The sequence below is a fragment of the Panthera tigris genome, chromosome A3 (assembly GCF_018350195.1).
Source record: "Panthera tigris isolate Pti1 chromosome A3, P.tigris_Pti1_mat1.1, whole genome shotgun sequence".
Taxonomy (NCBI): domain Eukaryota; kingdom Metazoa; phylum Chordata; class Mammalia; order Carnivora; family Felidae; genus Panthera; species Panthera tigris.
In genome coordinates, this window is record NC_056662.1 from 72,146,474 (window position 1) to 72,167,215 (window position 20,742).

The 20,742-nt window shown below is 34.5% G+C and overlaps 1 protein-coding gene across 3 annotated transcripts in view; it reads right to left on the bottom strand.

Annotated features, from left to right (window-relative positions):
* Positions 1-20,742, bottom strand: part of PSME4 (proteasome activator subunit 4) — a 98,978-nt gene that overhangs the window by 60,196 nt on the left and 18,040 nt on the right. For 2 of the 3 annotated variants that reach the window (XM_042981386.1, XM_042981390.1), the window contains exons 2-9: positions 18,942-19,082; positions 18,188-18,304; positions 9,382-9,447; positions 7,359-7,403; positions 5,175-5,324; positions 3,607-3,670; positions 3,002-3,076; positions 1,742-1,864 (exon numbers count right to left, since the gene is read on the bottom strand). In XM_042981386.1, the coding sequence (XP_042837320.1) occupies positions 1,742-1,864; positions 3,002-3,076; positions 3,607-3,670; positions 5,175-5,324; positions 7,359-7,403; positions 9,382-9,447; positions 18,188-18,304; positions 18,942-19,082 (781 nt within the window). The remainder of the gene's footprint in view (positions 1-1,741; positions 1,865-3,001; positions 3,077-3,606; positions 3,671-5,174; positions 5,325-7,358; positions 7,404-9,381; positions 9,448-18,187; positions 18,305-18,941; positions 19,083-20,742) is intronic. The other variant, XM_042981389.1, reaches the window with a different exon arrangement.

Genomic DNA, 20,742 nt, shown 5'->3' on the forward strand with positions numbered 1-20,742 from the left:
AAATGTTTATTTATTTTGAGAGAGACAGAGAGAGACGGACAGACAGACAGAGTATGGGCAGGAAAGGGGCAGAGCGAGAGGGAGAGACAGATAATTCAAAGCAGGCTCCAGGCTCTGAGCTGTCAGCACAGAACCCGACACAGGGCTCAAACCCACGAACTGTGAAATCATGACCTGAGCCAAAGTCGGAAGCTTAACCGACTGAACCACCCAGGTGCCCTTGACCACATTTTGACTCAAAGGAAAAATAGTTTTTCTCAATCTATTACCCAAACACACCAAACAACAACATGATCTGGGGGAAAAATGAGGAAAAAAGTTAGTATTCAATCTTATCAAGTTGAACAGCCCTGAGGAAAAAGAACTACAGCTTGGTCTTCAAACCTTCTCTCTCTCAAGATGATCTTTCAAGAAACAGCCTAGACCTAAGGTAGACTGTCCAGTTACATGAGGAACATGTCTTCCTGCTGAAATGAAATCCACGTTCATGTTCCCAATTTAGAGTAGGTCAACTACTAAAGAGACCATAATAATTCCATAGCAAAAAAAAAAAAAAAAAACCAACAAAACTTTCAAAATCCTAGCATAATAATTAGCATTTTTTATTATATTCAATATTCATATATAACACAAAATAAAGACGTCAATGGGAAAAACTGTATGAGAAAGAAGAGCAACATGAACTAAAATAAGGTTGATACTAATCATGATATAATTCTGTCGCTCCTAAAAAAAAAATTGCTGATATAACATAGTAAACATCCAGATGTTTTTGCTCATTTGGAGTATTAGAAAGAAAATAGGATTTTCCTATTTAATAATGAAATTGCAAAAACGGGGGGAGAATGAATTTCGTTTTTCAATTTTAATGTTCATTTATTTTTGAGAGAGAGCAAGCAAACAGGGATGGGGCAGAGAGAGAGAGGAGACAAAGAATCTGAAGCAGGCTCCAGGCTCTGAGCCATCAGCACAGAGCCTGACGCAGGACTCTATCCCTTGAGCTGTGAGATCATGACCTGAGCCAAAGTCAATGCTTAACTGACTGAGCCACCTAGATGCCCCTGAATTTCTCTTTTTAATCTAAAAATAAAATGTAAGAACTAAACTTCTCACAACCATCCTGCCTTATCCACAGAAAAAACAACAATGAAACAACATAACCTGGGGAAAATATCAAACACAAAATAATAATTTTAAAAAGAGAGAGCTGTAGAAGGAGAATGAATGACAATCCAGAAAATTATAGTATGAAATTGTTTTAATATTCTTATTTGGAAGAGGATACTGAAATCCAAGCATGTGGATATATTTTTACTTTCCTTCAAGGATGTCAGTAAAGTAATCCTCCATACTTCTCCCTTCACCAAGATTACTTTATTTAATTAGCTTTGTGTTCAGTGCCATCTTCAACACTGAATGCATTAGTACTGAGCATATGCAAAACCCCAGGTTCTAATCCCACATTTATCATTATCAACTTGACCTTTCATCTGTGAGATTGTTAGACATTCTGAATCTCTCAAAACTCTAAACCCTGACTCTATTTTTAGGATTCATTGGCTAGAGAGATTTATAAATGGTGTGTTATGACTACATTCTGGGTCTGAGAAACATTAGCTTACTACATCAGAAAATATCGAAGAATCAAATGACCAACTACGATACTAATACAGGCTTATGTGATTATACAGAATTTTTACATGGTTAACACAAAATTTAGAAGAACTAATGTGTTACAAACCATCATGGCGGTGATCCATATTACAGCATGTCCTATATCATACGCATTTGTTAAAAATCTTGGGACTAACACTTGACTGCTTCCCACTGGGAGGTTCAAGCTTCTCAGAATTCTCGTAAATATCTTTCAAAAGAAAAAAAGAATTAAGAATAAATATTTATAGGTATCAAGTAACTCCTTAAATAACTGAAGTGATATATATTAGTGTTGGTGCATGTATTCTCACTGGATCAGTTTTTAAGCAAAATTACATACTGTTTGGCAGTTTTATATACTGCTATATTCCATAAAAATTTCATAGAAGATCTACTTTTTAAAATGTTTTATTATTTTAAGTTTATTTATTTAAGTAATAGCTACACCCAACACAGAACTCAAACTCATGACCCTGAGGGTCAAGAGCTACATGCTCTAACAACTAAGCCAGCCAGGCACCCCTATTTGCTTTTTCTTAAATGACACTCAGGTCACAGGAGTATGAATCTGAAGCAGCTGTATCCATGAACCCATAAACAAACAAGTGAGATATAAATGCAAATACTTGTCTTCTAGTGAGTTATTTTCCCTTTCAAAATTCTAACACTGATTTGATTTTTTCCCCAAGAATTTGCATTTTAATCTTAATTGCATTTTAATAATTTATATTTAAAACCTGTCATTAGTAACAGGGAGCCCAAAGGGAGAAGAAAATGACTTTTTCTCTTTAGTTTCTACTGGACAGCACAAGCAGAGGTAAACAGTAAGTTTAATGTTTGCTGCTCTGCCTCCCTGCTCTACCGTCAAGGTGTGGATCAGAATCACCTGTACACCCCGTGCAGGCCCTCTTGGATTTATGGCAGCTGAAACAAAACAGAAGCTGCAGTGTTAAGAACACTGCACCTAGAGACACTCTAGCTTTATTTGCTCGAGGAAAATGTGACGTAAAAAGTGGAGAACACTCTAGAATAGCAATCAAATACAATACCCAAAATTTGTTGGAAGGTATGAATTAAGACCCTGAATAATACACTTTGTACTTCCTAAATTACTCACTCTGAAACTTCTATTTCATGTCCTGCGTAGGCAAGACAAAAATCATACATTTCTGATACCTTAATATGAACCAATTAATTTTTGAAAATAAATGGTCTATCCCGGAAAACTTTATGTTTTTACTAGTGGTCAAAAAAATTTTAGCAATTAGCATACAAAACACACTTCTTAAAGACACAAAAAGTGCTATCAGTGCTATTGTATGTTGTATGTTCACATGTTAATTACCTTTGGTACATATGGATCCCAATCTATGTACCCTATATTATCTGTAGCCAATCGAGCAAAGAGATTTACTAGTTGCTGAAAGTAAAAAAAGAAAGACAATTAAGTAAGTACACTTGTTGTTATTAATAAGTGTCAGTCACACCCCTTATCCATTTGTTGTTCTCAGCTATTATCATTAACACAACTTAATACATGGTTTATGGCTCATTTTTTAAAAATCTCCAAATTTCAGTTTTGATTGTCACCATCTTAAATCAACTGTAGTTGAAATGCTTATTAAAAGGGAAATGACAAAGCATCATTCACAATGCAAACAGAAGACATTTTAATCTAATAAGCATAAAGAGAACATCCACAATGTTTCTAACAACATGCCAGTGAAGGTACAAAAGCAGAGTCTTACATTTCATAATACATGCACATGCTTCTAGATATTGATAAAAACAAAATAAACAAGTGTCTGTTTCTGTTAGAAAACAGCGAACAGAATTTAAAAACAAACAAAAAATAATTACAACACTGCCAAGAGCCAATTCTAAGGAAGTGAAGTTACTTATCAAATGATCTGATATATACTGTCAGAAGGAAAAAAATAGGATACTCACCCCCTCCCACTGTGGGAGATTTTGCACTGAAACCCAAAGGCCAATTAATTCATCAAACCAAAGTCTGAAGAAGAAAAATGGTGTTATGAATAGCAAGTGATTTATAGAAAGTGGTTCAAAGCCAGGTATCCTTTGTATTTTTTTAATCTATTATTCTTACTGATAACTATACAACCTAGAAAAAATAATACTCAATGTACAAACTTAATGGAACAAATAACTATTTTTTCTGAATATTCCGCTTCCAATACACTTATGCCAAAAGAGTAATCTCATCAACCGCCTACTTCATTGTTAAATAATTACTGACCACCCCTATCTAACACTGTTTACAAGTGTCTCCTTCCTCCCTTTCTCCTTTAATATTTTCCTATTACTACCTATTCTTGCAACTCTCCCTTGCATTCTGTTTTTTAATAAGCCAATTAGTAATTATGCTATTAAGTACCACTATAATAAGTGTTCCCTAAAAGAATGAGTCACGAAGTGTTAGGTAGAACTAAATTATTGTGGGGGGAATTATCTCAGATTAAACAGAAGAGAATGTCAAGGCAAGAAAGTGCTGCAATATTATTCACCAATCTTTACAAAGGTCAAAGAAATGCTTTTAGAATTTCTGGATGAGAATTAACATTTCATCAATATACAGCTAAATACAAAATTTCTGATTTGAAAGAAATAAAAGATTTGGCATCTCACCATAGAAAATATGGGGGGGGCTGGGGAGTAAGCATGAATCCACAACACAGTAATAATACCTATTTCCTTCCAGTCTTTTTTTCATACCTTTTCTTTTTTCCATAAAAGCACAGTCTAAATTTCTTCATTCTAGCACTTGTTTTATACCTATAGTCATCTAGAAAAAAAGTTCTCTTTTTTTTTTTTAAAGTAGGCTTCATGCTCATCACAGAACATAGCGGGTCTTGAACTCATGACCCTTAGATCAAGACCTGAGCTGAGATCAAGAATTGGACGCTTAACTGAGCCACCCCAGAAAAAAAAAAATTCTTAAAAGCAGTGCTAAGACTAGAACAAGTAAAGAAAAAAAATTATAGGAAAGGCCCAAGAAAAACTACAAGTGATGAATAAAACCAAGTTTTATAAAAACACTTTTCCTTTTCCTGAACTCCACACAATTTAACATTTTTATCACTGCTTATTTACTGATACTTTCTACTCCTTTTTGCATTTTTTATTCTTTCTCTCTTGCTTTCTTAAATTAAAGCCCACATCTTTCCTTTTTTGTTTTTTTAAGATTTTATTTTTAAGTAAGCTCTACCCCCAACATGGACTCAAACTCACAACCCTGAGATCAGTAATAGTCACGTGCTCTACCAACTGAGCCAGCCAGGAAAAGCCCTCATCTTATTTGTTTGACATACAAGCATTATTCTCTCTTCATTTACAATCTTATGTTTAATTGTTTCACCCTTCACACACTTCAAGTATAATCAACATAATGGCTGAATTAGTAAATTTTTGTTTACTTATAATTGCTTTACTGGTCTGTTTATACATCTCTATTTCTTGCTCTATTCTATAATTTGTTAAGATATGTATATACTTACTTAAAACCTTTATGATGAAGTTCTGGAGGAAGGGAGGTAGGAAGAAATATTTCAAAGTAAGTGATGGCCTTTTGCATTGTTACGTCAAAAGGGCACATTAAAGGCCGCCATTCTTCTAGCATCTCAGCTGTGGCATCTGCTGGAAAGTATCTAATAAAAAAGAAGGTTTTCATTTACCTAATCAGTGCTTTAAAAAAACGTTCTACAACATCAACATGTGACTGACAAAAAAAGGGGGAGGGGGGATGGATTTTATAAGGCATAGCGCACACACACTACAAATGTCAAGTTAACGTAAACACATTTTGCCACTCTAAATAACCTATAAATATAAACATACATGTTTCTTGCAGTTTTTCCCTTCCTGTGTGCTATGTAATAGCAACAAGAAAAAAATTTAGTCAGAAAATCCAGTCTATATATATGGATAATCAGTGACATGAGAAAGAGAACACCGGACAAACCATTTCCTTTCACTGTACCACAGAGCTCTCTTGTAATACAAGAGCGGGTTAGACTAGACGGTCTGGTCCTGCAGGTACTAATATTTTACAAGTCTAGGAAATGGGCAGGAGAGCCCTTGGAGTAGAGAAGATTCACAAAATTAAAATCTGACGTGTGCATTCATACACAAAACAAAGGTAAATGGAAAAAGAGGACCCATGTATAATTACTAAATATCCATTAAGGGATTTAAAATAACAACAACAAAAAAAGTATATGAGTAATTCGATTTGAGTATGGCCAAAAAAGTTAGGAAACCCTTTCAAATACACCTGTAGGTTTGCCCTACAAGTCACATTATTAATCCTATTATATCTTTTGTCCATCTGTATTAGAATCACACTTCATTCCTTTATGTGAAAAATAAAACTACACTTTAGTAATACTTCTTTGGGTTCATCAAGCATCTATGTGCCAGGTCACTGTGCTACAGGTTAGAACACACACACACACACACACACACACACACACGCACAAACACACACAAAATACATCCTGCCTTTAAAGATCTCATACACCAATTCTCCTTTCTAATCTTTCAGGGTCAACTGTTAGTTTAGTAATCCAACATAAAAGCTTGGGTGTTCTATGAATTACCTAAGAACTTAAAAACCACTAAGTACCCCAGTGATGACCAAGTATCCAGTTAGGAAACATAGACTAAGAGGTAAGTGCCTTGCTCAAAATGACACTGCTCATTGGTGGCTTATGACTCAGGTTAAATCTTAAGCCTCAATCTTAAAAGGGAGACTATATCTTAAAAATGCATTTGCCCAAGACTGAGTAGGATGGTAGGTCAGCAATAAATATCTGATTTATAAAATCATTTATAACTTTAACTCATAAGAATATGGCAAAATACGGATTTCTAGTCAAAAGAATTCACTGCATCCATACTTATCAGGATAAGCAGTCTAAGAACACCCTGATAAAAAACACTTCAAGTCCACAGACTTGGACTTTAGTTGATTAAAACTAAATTCAACCCATATTCATCTTTAAATATAAGAATATGGAATATTTCTGTATGTTCCACTGAAAGAGAACTTTAAAAAAATGTCTTTTACTTTAAAAAATACACAGAGGTGCCTGGGTGGCTCAGTTGGTTAAGTGTCCAACTTCGGCTCAGATCATGATCTCAGGGTTCGTGAGTTTGAGCCCACGTCGAGCTCTGTGCTGACAGCTCAGAGCCTGGAGCCTACTTCAGATTTTGTGTCTCCCTGTCTGTCCCTCCCCGACTTGCGCCCAGTCTCTTTCTCTCTCTCTCTCAAAAAATGGATAAAAAACATTAAAATTTTTAAAAATACTTAAAAAAATGTCTGAACACCTTTTCATTATTATTCACATTTTGATGCAATACCTACAATACGCATTTTGGAAAATATTTTTGATCTGAGTAATGATACTCTAGGAAAATCTTTCAAATAAAGACAATTATACATAAATTATGGCAATCTTACTTTATAATGGGGAACACCCACATGACTTAAAAACTTCTAAATTTATAAATGAAAGCTAAATAATTTAGTTCAAGAGTTGAAAATGATATGTTGTGCCCAGTGACTAACATCACAGTGTTAGAAACTATTTATACCTTCAATTTTCTCTTCAAAGCACACTAAGAATGGGAAAAAGCCCAAAGAAATAACAAGAGGTTTCATAAAATGAGAAGCTACTTACGGTCGGCAGCTTTTCACGAGTGTTTTGAGAACATTTTCTACAGAACTGGGGGGGAAGAAAGCCATTTGATAAATTAGGTTGCTGTATTTTAAGAATACATCTAATCCAATTAATAAATATCTCGAAGATATGTTCATACGTTTAAATATTATCTGTGTACGTGCAATAACTGCTCCTCTTTCATACAGACAGAACTATTAGGATTAAGTATCTAAACTCTGTAACCTACTCTTTCCTTTGCCCTCAGTTTGCTCATTCTCTGTTGTAAACTAAAGGGAAGAAAACTGGGAAAAGGACAAATCATTTTCAATCCTTACAAAGTAGGCAGCAATGACCGTACTTAACAACACATCAAGAAGTATGCTCAGCGGCTTAAAACTTCAAATACTAATTTTTATTTTAATTAAAGTGCTTTTACATGGAAACACAAGAAGCAGACAAAATCTGGTGTGCTCATATCAGCAACCGCCAGAAACTAGTTTTCTATAACCAAGTGATGAGAATTCTATAACCCTACAAGGTTACTAACAATTATCGAAAATAGCAACAGCCATCTTTTTGACCAGCTACTTAAATATTTCTATATGGATTCATAAGAAATGTTTGTTTTAATGAAAAGGCCAATGTGTAGTCATTTAAACACACATGGACAGAATGGAATATTTAAATTAATTAGACTACTGTCAAAAGAGGTATAATGCAAATAAGCAAAACAAAGGGCACAAGGTAATTTTGGACTGGAATTATAAAATTAATGTGTGACTATTTACAGGATGAAGTGTACAAGTAAATAAAACAAGTCCCCAAACGTCAAAGAAAAAAATTATGGGGGGAAGGGGAAACTTTCCGGCAGTGCTTCCACCTGACATTTTCTCATTAAGCTTCTTGAAATTCTTAAGTCCAGAAGTCTATCCAACTTCTCTGAAAGCTTAAGAACTAATCTATAAAGAAATTCCAAGGGGTAACACAAACCAAACTCAGCACAAGTAATCAATTATACAACCAAGAGAGAAAACTATCATTTCATTACTAGAAGCTGTAGAAATCCTCTTTAGTTTCAAAACTACTCAGAAAAAAATTAACTGAAGAGGAAACCAGGCTACAACACATGAGATCATTCTAAAATAAAAAGGAGGACCATATGGCGAGAAAGACATAGAACATTTTCTTTGAGTATTAGGGAAAGATTCTACCTTCTCTCACAAAAAAAAACCCTAAGCAATTGAGAAACACAGAATTATTAGTTTAGAGAGTATCTAAGTTTGCCTGGTTAAAAAAAACAGGTAAACTCTCCAACTACATTTAAACTCCCAGAAGACCACGACTATGATTTTTATTTCCGGGCATTTCCAAAGTATTTATACCAAGGCTATGGTTCATATATATTTATGCATATTTATATTTATTATTTTACAATACTCAATGGACATTTTCTATCAGAGCAACAAAAAGCACAGATCTTTGGATCTTCTTTTAGTCTGGACTGAAGAACTCCATTTAGAAATAAATTATAGCCAAGGTTTAAAGAAACACCTACTTCCTAGTGCATCAACTCAAATGTAGATCTTAAAAAGATAATTCTAAAATGGTAAAGTGTCTGTCCAAGGAAATAAGCAGAAGATTTGTAATTCTACCAGTTCCTAAAGTTTGTGTTCATGTTAACTTTACATTTATTTTACTGTTTCTGTGGCAACTCATTTGAGAGTACAACACAGAAAACCTGTTATTTTCACTGGTAATTTTTCTATTCCACCAAACTTTCAAATAACATCAAAAATGATTCTCAAAAGCAAGTCATAAAAGCCTACATAGCTACCTGCTCTCTCCAGTTCCCTTCAGTCTTCAGAAGGAGGTTAATTATAATACTTGATAGCTGTCACTTCACTTCATTAGAGGAATAGGGTATGTGGGAATGTGCTTTAGTTTCTCTAAATAAAATCAATTTCAACCCCTCTTTATATATATAAGGCCTGTGCCAATGGATTCATGCTCTTTATCCAGAAAAGGGTACAATCTCTCTAACCTGTGATATCTGTATAGTGACCTTTTGTGATTCTTGTAATCTCTCAAGATGAAGGGAACAATGTTTCTGTTTAAAAATAAAATAAAAGGTTAAGGCTAGATGCTACTAGATGCTACTAGACTATATTTCACTAATTTTTAGAGGGAGTGAATAATCACTATGTACTTTCCCAAATGCTGGAGTTTATAATATTAAAGTGATTACAATTCAAAACACTTTTTTTTTTTTTTTTAATCAAAAGGGCTCTAACAGAAGGAATAAGCTTTGGATGAGTTTTCTCATAACCTATTTTCTCTTAGAAAAAGCATGCTAAGTTGAAAAGAAAGCCATAGTATACCATGCAATGGTTCACAACTTGCGCTTTAGAGTCAGACAGATCTAAATTTGATTACCAGTTCTGTCTCTTACTATCAGTTCAGTATTACAGCCGCAGTTTTTCCAGCTATATAATAGTAATAATACCTACCACTCGGAAGGCTGTTATAAAAACTCAATGAGGTATTATAAAGAAGACAGTTATCTGGCCCAGAATTAAACACAAAAAGTATTAACTATAATTATTATTTCTCACTAGCCAAAACAAATTATATTTTCGATCTCCTTAAAAACTAAAATTTTGTGCTCATTTTGTTTTTACATTTACTCTACTGCCTCTTGAACAACTGTTAATTTATGATTTAGGAGACCACATCAAAATAGGAAATTCTTCCCCCAATTCCCACCCTATTTATTAGGCAGAAAGTAAGGTTCTGGTCCCAGTTCTTGAGCTCTTATCCCAGTTTCAACCAATGACTGTATGAATTTTCCTCTATGGACCACAATTTCCTCACTCTTTATGATTATTTAGGACATTAATAAAGTTAAGTGCCAAATATGTAGCAGAGAAGCTTGAGGAAAGCCAAAAACCTTAGTTTCCAGTTACACTGGTTACTGAGATAGGGGACTTACATAAACCTAGCGGTTAAGGTTTCCTACCTCCTTGGCCTTACCTAATTATCAGAACAATATTCACTTTTAAACCAGAGAAATGTACAGCAAATGATATATTCAAGTTGAAAGTAGTGTGGAATGTCCATAGCCAGAGGTATTTTTAGCTTCACATGACAATTCTTGAACTAAAATTTAGCTTCAGAATTATCGTATTTGCTTTTTAATAAATGAACTGGGAAATTATAACACTGGCTTATTCTACACACCTCTGCCTTAACCTCCTTATAATTCAACCGTAATTGCCTATATATTTTCTTTCTTAAGAGTGTACTTCCCTGGGGCACCTGAGTGGCTCAGTTGGTTGAGAGTCTGACTCTTGATTTTGGCTCAGGTCATAATCTTGAGGTTCATGGGATCGAGCCACATGTCTGACTCTGCACTGACAGCATGGAGACTGCTTGGGATCCTCTCTCCCTCACTCTCTGCTCCATCCCCACTCATGCACATGCCCTCTCTCCAAATAAATAAACTTAAAAAAAAAAAAGAAGAATGTACTTCACTTAACCTAAAAAACTCAGTTTTACCTGCTTTCTCTAAATCTAAACAAATACAACCATCAGTCAAACACTATTCATCTCACAGCTAATCTTTCAAAAATCTAATATTGCATAGTTTCATGAGTCAGTACTCATTTTTCACAGCCACTTCACACAAAATGAGGGCCAAGATAATACCATAAGAAAGGTATAAATACTTAAAGAAAGAAGTCTGCCTCATGGCTAGTACTAATAAGTTGTAATAATCCTGACCACATAAGTAAAAAGAACATGCATAATTCCTGAAAGTGATGATAAGCCTAATCAGTGTGAACTAAATATTTTTAAATGCTTCTAAAGAAAAATCATTGTAACACAGATACAACTTTTGGGAACACACTACCAAAGTCATTAATAAAATAAAATCAACCATTTATTCTCTCATTTCCAAATAAAAGTAAAAATAGTATTTTTAAAAGAGCAAATAGAATATTCCTCAAATACCATGTTAATAAATCACTACATCTAGATGCCTGGGTGGCTCGGTGGGTTAAGCATCTGAGTTTTGATTTCGGCTCAGGTCATGATCTCACAGTTGTGGGATCAAGCCCCAAGCTGGGCTCCACACTGGGCATGGAGCCTGCCTAAGATTCTCTCTCTGCTCCTCCCCCACTCATGCACTCTGACTCAAATAAGTAAATGATCACTACGTTTACCTTATTAATAATTACTGCTTATTAACAAAATAACCATAAACTATTTTAAATTTCAACAGGGCCTCAAAGAAATCGCTCTCATCATTTTATTATCACGTTAAATTCTGTAGCTAGAGATCATTCTTGAGCTGCAGATAATAACTTAAGTTTATAAATATAGCCACATGTGTCAAGAAACTTCCAGCAGAGTAAGAACATGTCATTTCCATGTGTTGAAGGGGGAACAGAGGATTTAGCTGTATCTTGGGGATAAGAGCACCAAATCAAACAGTCCTTTGTCAGATTAATTGAGAAACAAAAGCCATCAAGAACAAGCACCAAAAAGGGAAATAATCAAGTTTCTTCAGAAGCAGATTAATACGAAAAATGAAAATATTTCGGGATGCCTAGGTGGCTCAGTCAGTTGAGCATCTGACTCTTGATTTCAGCTCAGGTCATGATCTCACAGTTCATGAGATCCAGCCCCTCTGGGATCTGTGCTGATAGCTCAGAGAGCCTGCTTGGGATTCTCTCTCTTCCTCTCTTTCTGCTCTTCCCCCTTCCCCCTGCCTCCATGCACTCTCTTTCTCTCTCAAATAAACTTTAAAAAACATACTAAAAAAAAAAATGTTTAATACTCTACGATCCCCTTAGAGAATGATCTATATGAAAGAAAAATAGATCTTAAAAATATATTTTAAAAAAAGTAAATGAGTTATCTAGGCCCAAACTGCTCATGATGCAAATATGTAAGCCTTTTAACACCGAACAACTCACAAAAATCAAACTGATGGTGACAAGACTAAACAAATTTACACACATTTATCTACTCAAATATGAATTGTCTGTGCCCATTTGTAAAAGCTGATTTATGCATAATTCCTCCATACCTTGTTAGCAGCAACAGCCTTTATTAGTAACTTGCAAGATGCTACCCCAATTAAGTGGGGGAGACACTATTTTATAAAATAAAACTAGGCTCCTAAGGTTCAAATGCTTCTTTTGTAATATAATCATTAAGTGATTCTTACATTACTATTATCAAGTTCAAACTACCTAATTCCTTTCCAATTTTGATTTATCAAATAACAAAATCCTATAATTTGTTTCTCCAGTAGAAATGAGAAACAGAGAAGAATGAAAATGGTCTCTTGCCCCTGAAGCATAAAGTCAGAACAACAGAAGGAATAAAGGGAGAGTCAAAGAGAAGAGGGAGAAAGATAAGGGAAAAGGGGAAGGGAAAGAAGAAAGCTGAATAATCCTTGCTCCAAAAAATAGAACCCGCTTTTAAAATCCTATTGACATGCGTGGCACCCTTAGCAGTAGTTTCAATAAAGAAAAACACATAAGGCACATGAGTTTAAGACTTGAAAGACAGTTAACAAATGAAGCAACCTTTCACTTTTGATTATAAAAATAGTATTCTAAAAATAGTATGAACACATGCAGTCAGCTGACAAAACTGTTTCAAAATGAGTCAGAATACAGCTAAGATGAAAATACTCAAAGCAAAAATACCAATTCCAAAAGCATGCCATATTAAAGGGTTTTCAGGGGTTTTCTGAAATAAAATGTTTGTGAAGTCATAACATTATCCCTGGACTATAAACACTTGCTATACTAGTACACTGAACAGAAGCTTAATTAAAAAAACGAAATTTTAAAATGTTTTAAATGATTCCCTATTAGAAATCCAGAGGATATAGAACAGCTCTAAGAAGCAGAAACTAAAAAGTAGTGCTGTATAGCTCTCCAACTGGTTTCTCTAATATTTCTGCTTAAGAACTAAGACTACTAGATTTCTGATTTTAAGATTAAGGCAAATGTGATGAACAAAGTCCAAGAACCAAAGAGGTTGATAATCCTTCAAAGGTGAGGTTTTATAACTATATAGGTATATAGGTATTCCTTTCAAAAGGTGGTAAATATCTGATGGTAACAGTAAAAAGATTATAGAAAGTTGGAGAAAGTGAATAAAGAATTATAGTCCTGAAAAGTGTTTTAAGTACAATTCCTTCTACTTATTTTTACAGAGACATTAGGTTTCTAATTTTGTCCTACAGTTGCCTCTCACCAAGCAAAATCCCCCTCAAAAGTGGTGCCAGATCCTTAGTATTCTTGTGATCCCTTTAAATTGGAACAACACATTACCATTTTTAAAAAGTGTCTGCATCACAGAGCTGCACTTCACAATGTGTACTCCAGGGGCACCTGGGTGACTCAGTCGGTTGAGTGTCTGACTTCAGCTTGGGTCATGATCTCACAGTCCGTGGGCTCGAGGTCCGCGTCGGGCTCTGTGCTGACAGCTCAGAGCCTGGAGCCTGCTTCAGATTCTGTGTCTCCCCCTCTCTCTGCCCACCTCCTACTCCCGCTATGTCTCTCTCTTTCAAAAATAAAAACACATCGGGGGGAAAAAAAAACAAAAAAAGAAAGCACAATATGTACTCCATTCAATGGCACACACAGCCCCCGGGTGTGAGCAATCCAAACCACAGAACAAATATGGTTCATCTTCCAGGGGCATCAATTTTAGTCAAGATATAGATTGGAGGAATTTTTACTTATGAAAATACTACTTTTTAAAAATGATTCTAATTTTATGTAATCTCTACACCCAACATGGGGTTCAGACTCACAACCCCGAGACCAAGAGTCACATGTTCTACTGACTGAGCCAGCCAGGTGCCCCTGAAAACATTATTTATAAGCCTAATACCAATATCAATGTTTAAAATAACATGTGAAATTTCCAAGAAATTTCTCACACTAGACCACTTTAAGAGACACCTCAAAGCCTCAAGGGAAGAGGAGGTATTAAGTGGACAGTTTGAAAAGTACTGGTCCAGGAAAAAAAACACTGGTTTGGAAACTAAAAAACCGGGATTTTTTTTTTTTTTTTTTAGTTTATTTATTTATTTTGAGAGAGAGTGAGCCAGAGAGAGCAGGGGAGGGATAGAGAGAGAGGGCAGAGAGACTCCTAAGCAGGCTAAGCGCTGTCAGCACAGAACCCGATGTGGGACTTCATCTCACAAACCCTGAAATCATGACCTGAGTCGAGATCAAGCATTGGACACGTAACCAACTGAGCCACCCAGTTAAAAAAAGTAAACTGTAAAGTAAAAAGTAAACTGTTTTTAACCATTAATTATTTTTTGTAAAGTTTTAACAGACACTGAATCTCTAGGAATATAATAAACATATAAATTGAAGTAAGTATTTTGATTTCTTGAAAACTTTACCTAGGGTTATTCATTACTCCCCGCCCTCTCCCCCCAAAAATCACACTATCTTAGCAATTCCAACCGCAACACTCGATCTGCCAATGCTATACGCATGAAGAGTGAAATATGCAACTAAGATTGAAGACTATTTTAACAGTTTAGAACCAACTGTCATTACATTGGCAATTAGCAGATATAAAACATGGCATCACAGAATTTCATTAGTAATTTTGCTGTTAAAAAGCTTCATATTATCTCTCAAAAAGAAATAAACACTTTAAATGCTTATGTTATTGTCATCCTTTTTGGTATGGCACATAAAGCAATTTATGTTGCAAAAATTATATACTGACATTATTTATTAATTTACTTTAGCACTGCTTGTTAGTTTTCAATCTTACTGATACTGTCACTGGAAGCCCACTGCACAAATTCTCTATAGCTTATCAATATTTCTTTTCCAAATTCATCCTTTGCCTCTATTTCTTTCAAATTAATAATGTTCAAGAATAATGTTTTGTGATACCAAATAAGTACACTATTCCATATCATTACATAAAGAATTATTGTGACACTATATAATAAGGCCAGCTTATCTGTAAGAATATCATACTTTCTTTTTCCCCAGCTCAGTACTCTGAAATTAAAGCTACTTCTCTCTTGTCATATTTAAGTAAGTCCTATTTGTTATTCTTTATCCTAGTGCTAGTTTTTACTTTAATGTCCATTCATAATGCTGCTTTTATTCTCTTGTACTTCTTATACAAAACGTTTTGATGTTCTTGCTTTTAAATTCAAACTTACTCATTATAAGTAGGTGCAAAATCTCAATACTATATTGTGTCTTTTCGTGTAATATTGCATGCATATTCAAAACACATATTGTTTTATAATAAACTACCTTCCCATTATGGGAGTCATTTTATGGTTAACAAATTATTTATATTGATTTTTGTCATTGAGTACAGATAAAGAGTATAGGTAAGTCATATTACTTATGAATTTCATTTTAGAATAGTTAACTACAGAACACAAAAGTGGATGCTGCCTGCTTTAAACCAAGCAAAGATTTCAACAAATACATGATGTTTCTTTAAAAGACCAAGAACACTCATGGTGAAACTTCTTTTTTTAAGTTTATTTATTTATTTTGAGAGAGAGTGCACGCAAACAGAAGAGGGCAGAAAGAGGAAGAAAGAGCGAGTCCCAAGCAGGCTCCACATTATCAGCACAGAGCACGATGCAGGGCTTGAACTCACAAACCGTGAGGTCGTGACCTGAGCCAAAACCAAGAGTTGGGTGCTTAAACGACTGAGCCACCCATACAGCCCTCATGGTGAAACTTTTAAGGAAGAAGGTTTCCATGAGAGCAAAGATGATGGGAAGATTCAGGAAAAGACATGGTAATAATAACTACAGTATCAAGATGCAGGGGAGGAACTATAAGCACTGACTGATACTAAGTGTGATAAGTTCTGACAAAACTTCCAGGAAAGCAAGCCATAGATAAGTATTAGCGACCACACAAGACTTAAAAGGAAGCAGCTGTCTTTGAAAAGGTACACCTCAGGGCAGGAAGTACTTACTGCAGGAAGGACTTACTGAAGAATTTTTTTTTTTTTTAATGTTTATTTATTTTTGTGAGAAAGAGCACAAGCAGGGGAGAGGCAGAGAGAGAGAAAGAAGGAGACACAATCTGAAGCAAGCTCCAGGCTCCAAGCTGTCAGCACAGAGCCGGATGCAGGGCTTGAATCCACAAACCATGACATTATGACCTGAACCAAAGTTGGATGCTTAACTGAGTCACCCAGGAGCCAGAAGAAAGAATTACTGAAGAAATAAATAGCCTTCTCTCCTCTATCATTTACCAAAGATTTTTCTGAGGCAGCCGAACAATCAGCCTGAAAATTTTCAAAAAGATAACTGATTTTGAACATCATTTAAAGTTCCCTGAAATTGCTGATTCTAGTGAAAGCCTAAATGGCCTCTTATTTTAAGAAGACCCAGTCAATCTAGTCCGTGCCATATTTCCTCCAGCAGAAATACTCAAAAGGAACCTTTATAATAAAGCTTTTATGCTAAATTTTGGGTTTTCATAATAAATATTTATAAAAATATATTTGAATGATGTACCACTTAGTTTCATGGTGAATTGTGTTCATTTTATGGTTGAAATGGGTTTCCTTGTTTTAACCCATGAAATCTTTAGGAAAGAAATGATTTCTTACCACTCTGTTTGTGACCACCGTCCAAAAACCAATTAGGGCCTAAGTTCAGGATCACCTATAGTCATTTTTCAAAACTTCTTTTCATTTACATCATTTCGCTATTTATTTATGACCTGAAAATCTTTTAAAATCTACCATCTGTGGTCATTTTTCAGAAAATTCTATGTAAGGGTGTAACAAAGACTGCTGAGTGGTGAAGCTGAGTGGTGGATTAAATGAACTAAAAGGGGGAGACTATAAGAAGTCATGAAATAATTAAAACATGCCTAGAATTGAGAGAAACAACAGAAACAAATCTTTTTTTTTTTTTAATTTTTTTTATTTATTTTTTATTTATTTTTTATTTTTTAAGAAACAAATCTTTAAAGGCTTAATTTATGAAAAAGAAAGAGGAAAATAATACAAGTGTATAAAATGGTGTTCTTCTGGAAATGAGTACATATGTGTATGACAAACAGTAGAGAAAAAATAAATTGAAGAAAACTGTAGAAATTTTCCTAAAAAATAAACCTCAATCACAAATAGTTTGAGTACTTTAAGCCAAACATGCTAAGACTGAGAAAAGAGCTAGATCAAATCTAAAATCACTATTAATTAACCAAAAAGGACAGATCATCATATTGTACTCCATAAATTCAGAATAAAATACAGAACACACCAAAATTAGAGATCTGGAAGAGCTAGGAGGCATGTACAAGAAGGCAGAATTAGTCAGAGGTTCATAATCCTAGTATGTCTAAATCAAGAAGTCATGCATCCGAATAGCTTACATTCACGAACAGTCACTGAAACTAATGGTTCTCTAATTGTGATGTGGGTGTCTCCTGGAATATGCCAACCTCCTCTTCTCAAGGCATTTGTTTTATTTGCAGTATTAAAATACATGTGGATATATAATAAAGAATACCAAATGTGTATTACTTTCAATGACAAAATTCAAGATTTCAAACAAAAATCTGTTTTCTTTGCTCAGCATGGTAATATTAGTGATCAGATATCCTGGTGGGAAATTCATAACTGCAACTTCAGATATAGTTTAAAGAAGGCAATAAATTGTTTTAGGAGTTAAGTTTCATAGTAATGAGCACATTGAAATGTGTATTTGCTTATCTCAAATAACCCAATTATTTATCAATTATGACCAAATCCTAAAAGGCCCAAGTGCTCCCAAAGAAGTACTTGAAGGAAATACTTACTTAGGAAACCAATTTAATCCCAGGTGCTCTGTCTTGGAATATAATATTCTTTCCACCATGTCATAAAGTGGTCTCCAAGGTAACTCCAAATCATCTCTTGAAAGAAGTTCCTTTTTCCTAATTAAAAAAAAAAAAAAAGTAAACATATATGCATATATTCACGTGCAGTTGTTTGTATATTACCGCTACCACACAAGGACAGTCGTTAAATGTTGCTGTCATCCTGGTGGGCCTTGCTTTTCCCCATCCATGGCAACTCATTGGTAGAACGCAGCAGTAGGAAGAACAATGCACCAGATTCTTACTGCTGCTCACATCTCAAAGAGCACCAGGTAAAAAGGGGCATTTACATTTGTGCCACCATTATTGCCAATGAATTTCTTATTTTTCCATGTCATTGATGGAGTACTTAATGTTTCCAGCATTGTTCTGGGTTTCCAGGAATAAGAAAAGAATAAATGATCCATGTCTTCTCAAGGATCTTACAACATATATAAGAGAACTAGTTTAAACAAACATCAGGTAACATATAGTTCAGTGTCTGCTACAAAACAGAAGGCTTCATCGAGGAGATGGAATTTTAATTAATTAACACATATAGCTTAAACTTATGATAGAGTTTTCTGCAATCTTTTTGTTAACTGGAAATTTGGGACTTGGGTCTTCTTACCAAAGAACACTTAGCTCTCATTCCCTAAAACCTTGAAGAAACAAACCAAAAAATGTTAGCAGAAACCATAGGAAATTTACTTACTTTAACAAGTTGATCAAGAGACGGGCAAATCCCTGCATCATGCTGATTTCCAGTTTTGGAATTGATACCAGCTCATACAATAACTTGATAAAAAGAACATGATCTTCTTTGCTAAATTTTCTCCCATAAAGTCGAATATATCTGCAAAAAAAAAAAAAAAAAAAAATCAATACAGCCTTCAAAAATAAGTATGGTGACACATCCATATTCACAGTAGCATTTTTCATAATAGTCAAAGTGTAGAAACAATGTAAATGTCCACTGATGGATGAATAAATAAGGATAATGTGGAATACACACGCGCACACACACAATGGATTATAAAGCCTTTTAAAAAGAGATTTCTGTCATACGCTACAACATGGAGGAACCTTGAGGACATTATGCTAAGTAAAATTAGCCAATCATAAAAGACAAACACTGCATGATTCCACATATATGCAGTATCTAAAACAATGAAACTCACTGAAACAAACAGAATGGTAGTTGCCAGGAACAAGTGGAGGTGGGGCACACAGGGAAATGGAGTTATTCAGTGGGTACAGGAGACATGATGAAAAAGTTCTGGAGATCCGTTGTACAACAACATACATATAGTTAATGATACTGTACTATATACTTAAAAACTGTTAAGAGGATAAAATTATCTCTTTTTGCCACAATAAAGAAAATATGTGGGGCACCTGGGTGGCTCAGCCAGTTAAACGTTCGACTTTGGCTCAGTTCATGATCTCATAGTTTGTGGGTTCAAGCCCTGTGTTGGGCTCTGTGCTGACAGTGCAGACCTGTTGGGGATTCTCTCTTTCCCTCTCTATGCCCCTCCTTGACTCAGGCTCTCTCTCGCTCTCAAAATAAATAAACTTTAAAAAAAAAAAAAAAAAAAAAAATATATATATATATATATATATAGTGATACCTTAATTTCAAATGTCCTTGATGTTAAGCATTTTATACTTACTGTTATGTAGGAAGAATTATTCTGTATTTAATTAAGAGACTACCCAATAATAATTAACAAAAGGCTTATAATGATGACTGAATTCTCATCAACATTCAATGACCAATTAAAAACACTACTGTCTTATTGTTGTTTGTTCTTAACTGGCCTGTGGTCATAAGTAACCTTGAAAGGAGTTTCTCTGTCCCCTTCCCTTTATTAAGCAAGGGCACATTCAAGAGAATCATCAGCTTATAACTCCTAAAAGTATTTAAAAACAGCATATCACAATATAAAAAATAGAACAAGAGAGTACAGATAATAGAAGTTTACTGTTTAACCACAGAATCTTTGAAGAATACATAATAGTTTGCTTAGAATCCTGTAACAAAACAGCAAGTTACATAACTTACACTATGTGTTCCTGAGTTAACTCATAATTATAATAAAATTAAGTTACTACCCAAAATAATACAGTATTTTACCTCAAAGTTACACATTTTCAGTACTTTTAACTTTAGGGAACCAAGGCCATCAAAAGCATCAACTACAAGCAAATTTAAGGAAAAAACGTCCCCAAAAGCAAGGATGACTACAGAATATTTTAGGGATGCCTAAGTAACAAAAACTTAAGTAATCAAAAACTTACTTAGAACAAATGACTGGACACTTAAAAATCATAAAATCCTTTGAGGAAGACCACTTTACAGACAAATATATAAATGAACAGAAAACATGACATTAATACTCCTTATATGATCTCTAGCACTTCTCTGATAGCTAAGATCAAATTGAATTTACACTTAACTTCTAAAATTAGGATATCTAGGGAAGGAAAAATAAGATAAAAACAGGGAGGAAAAC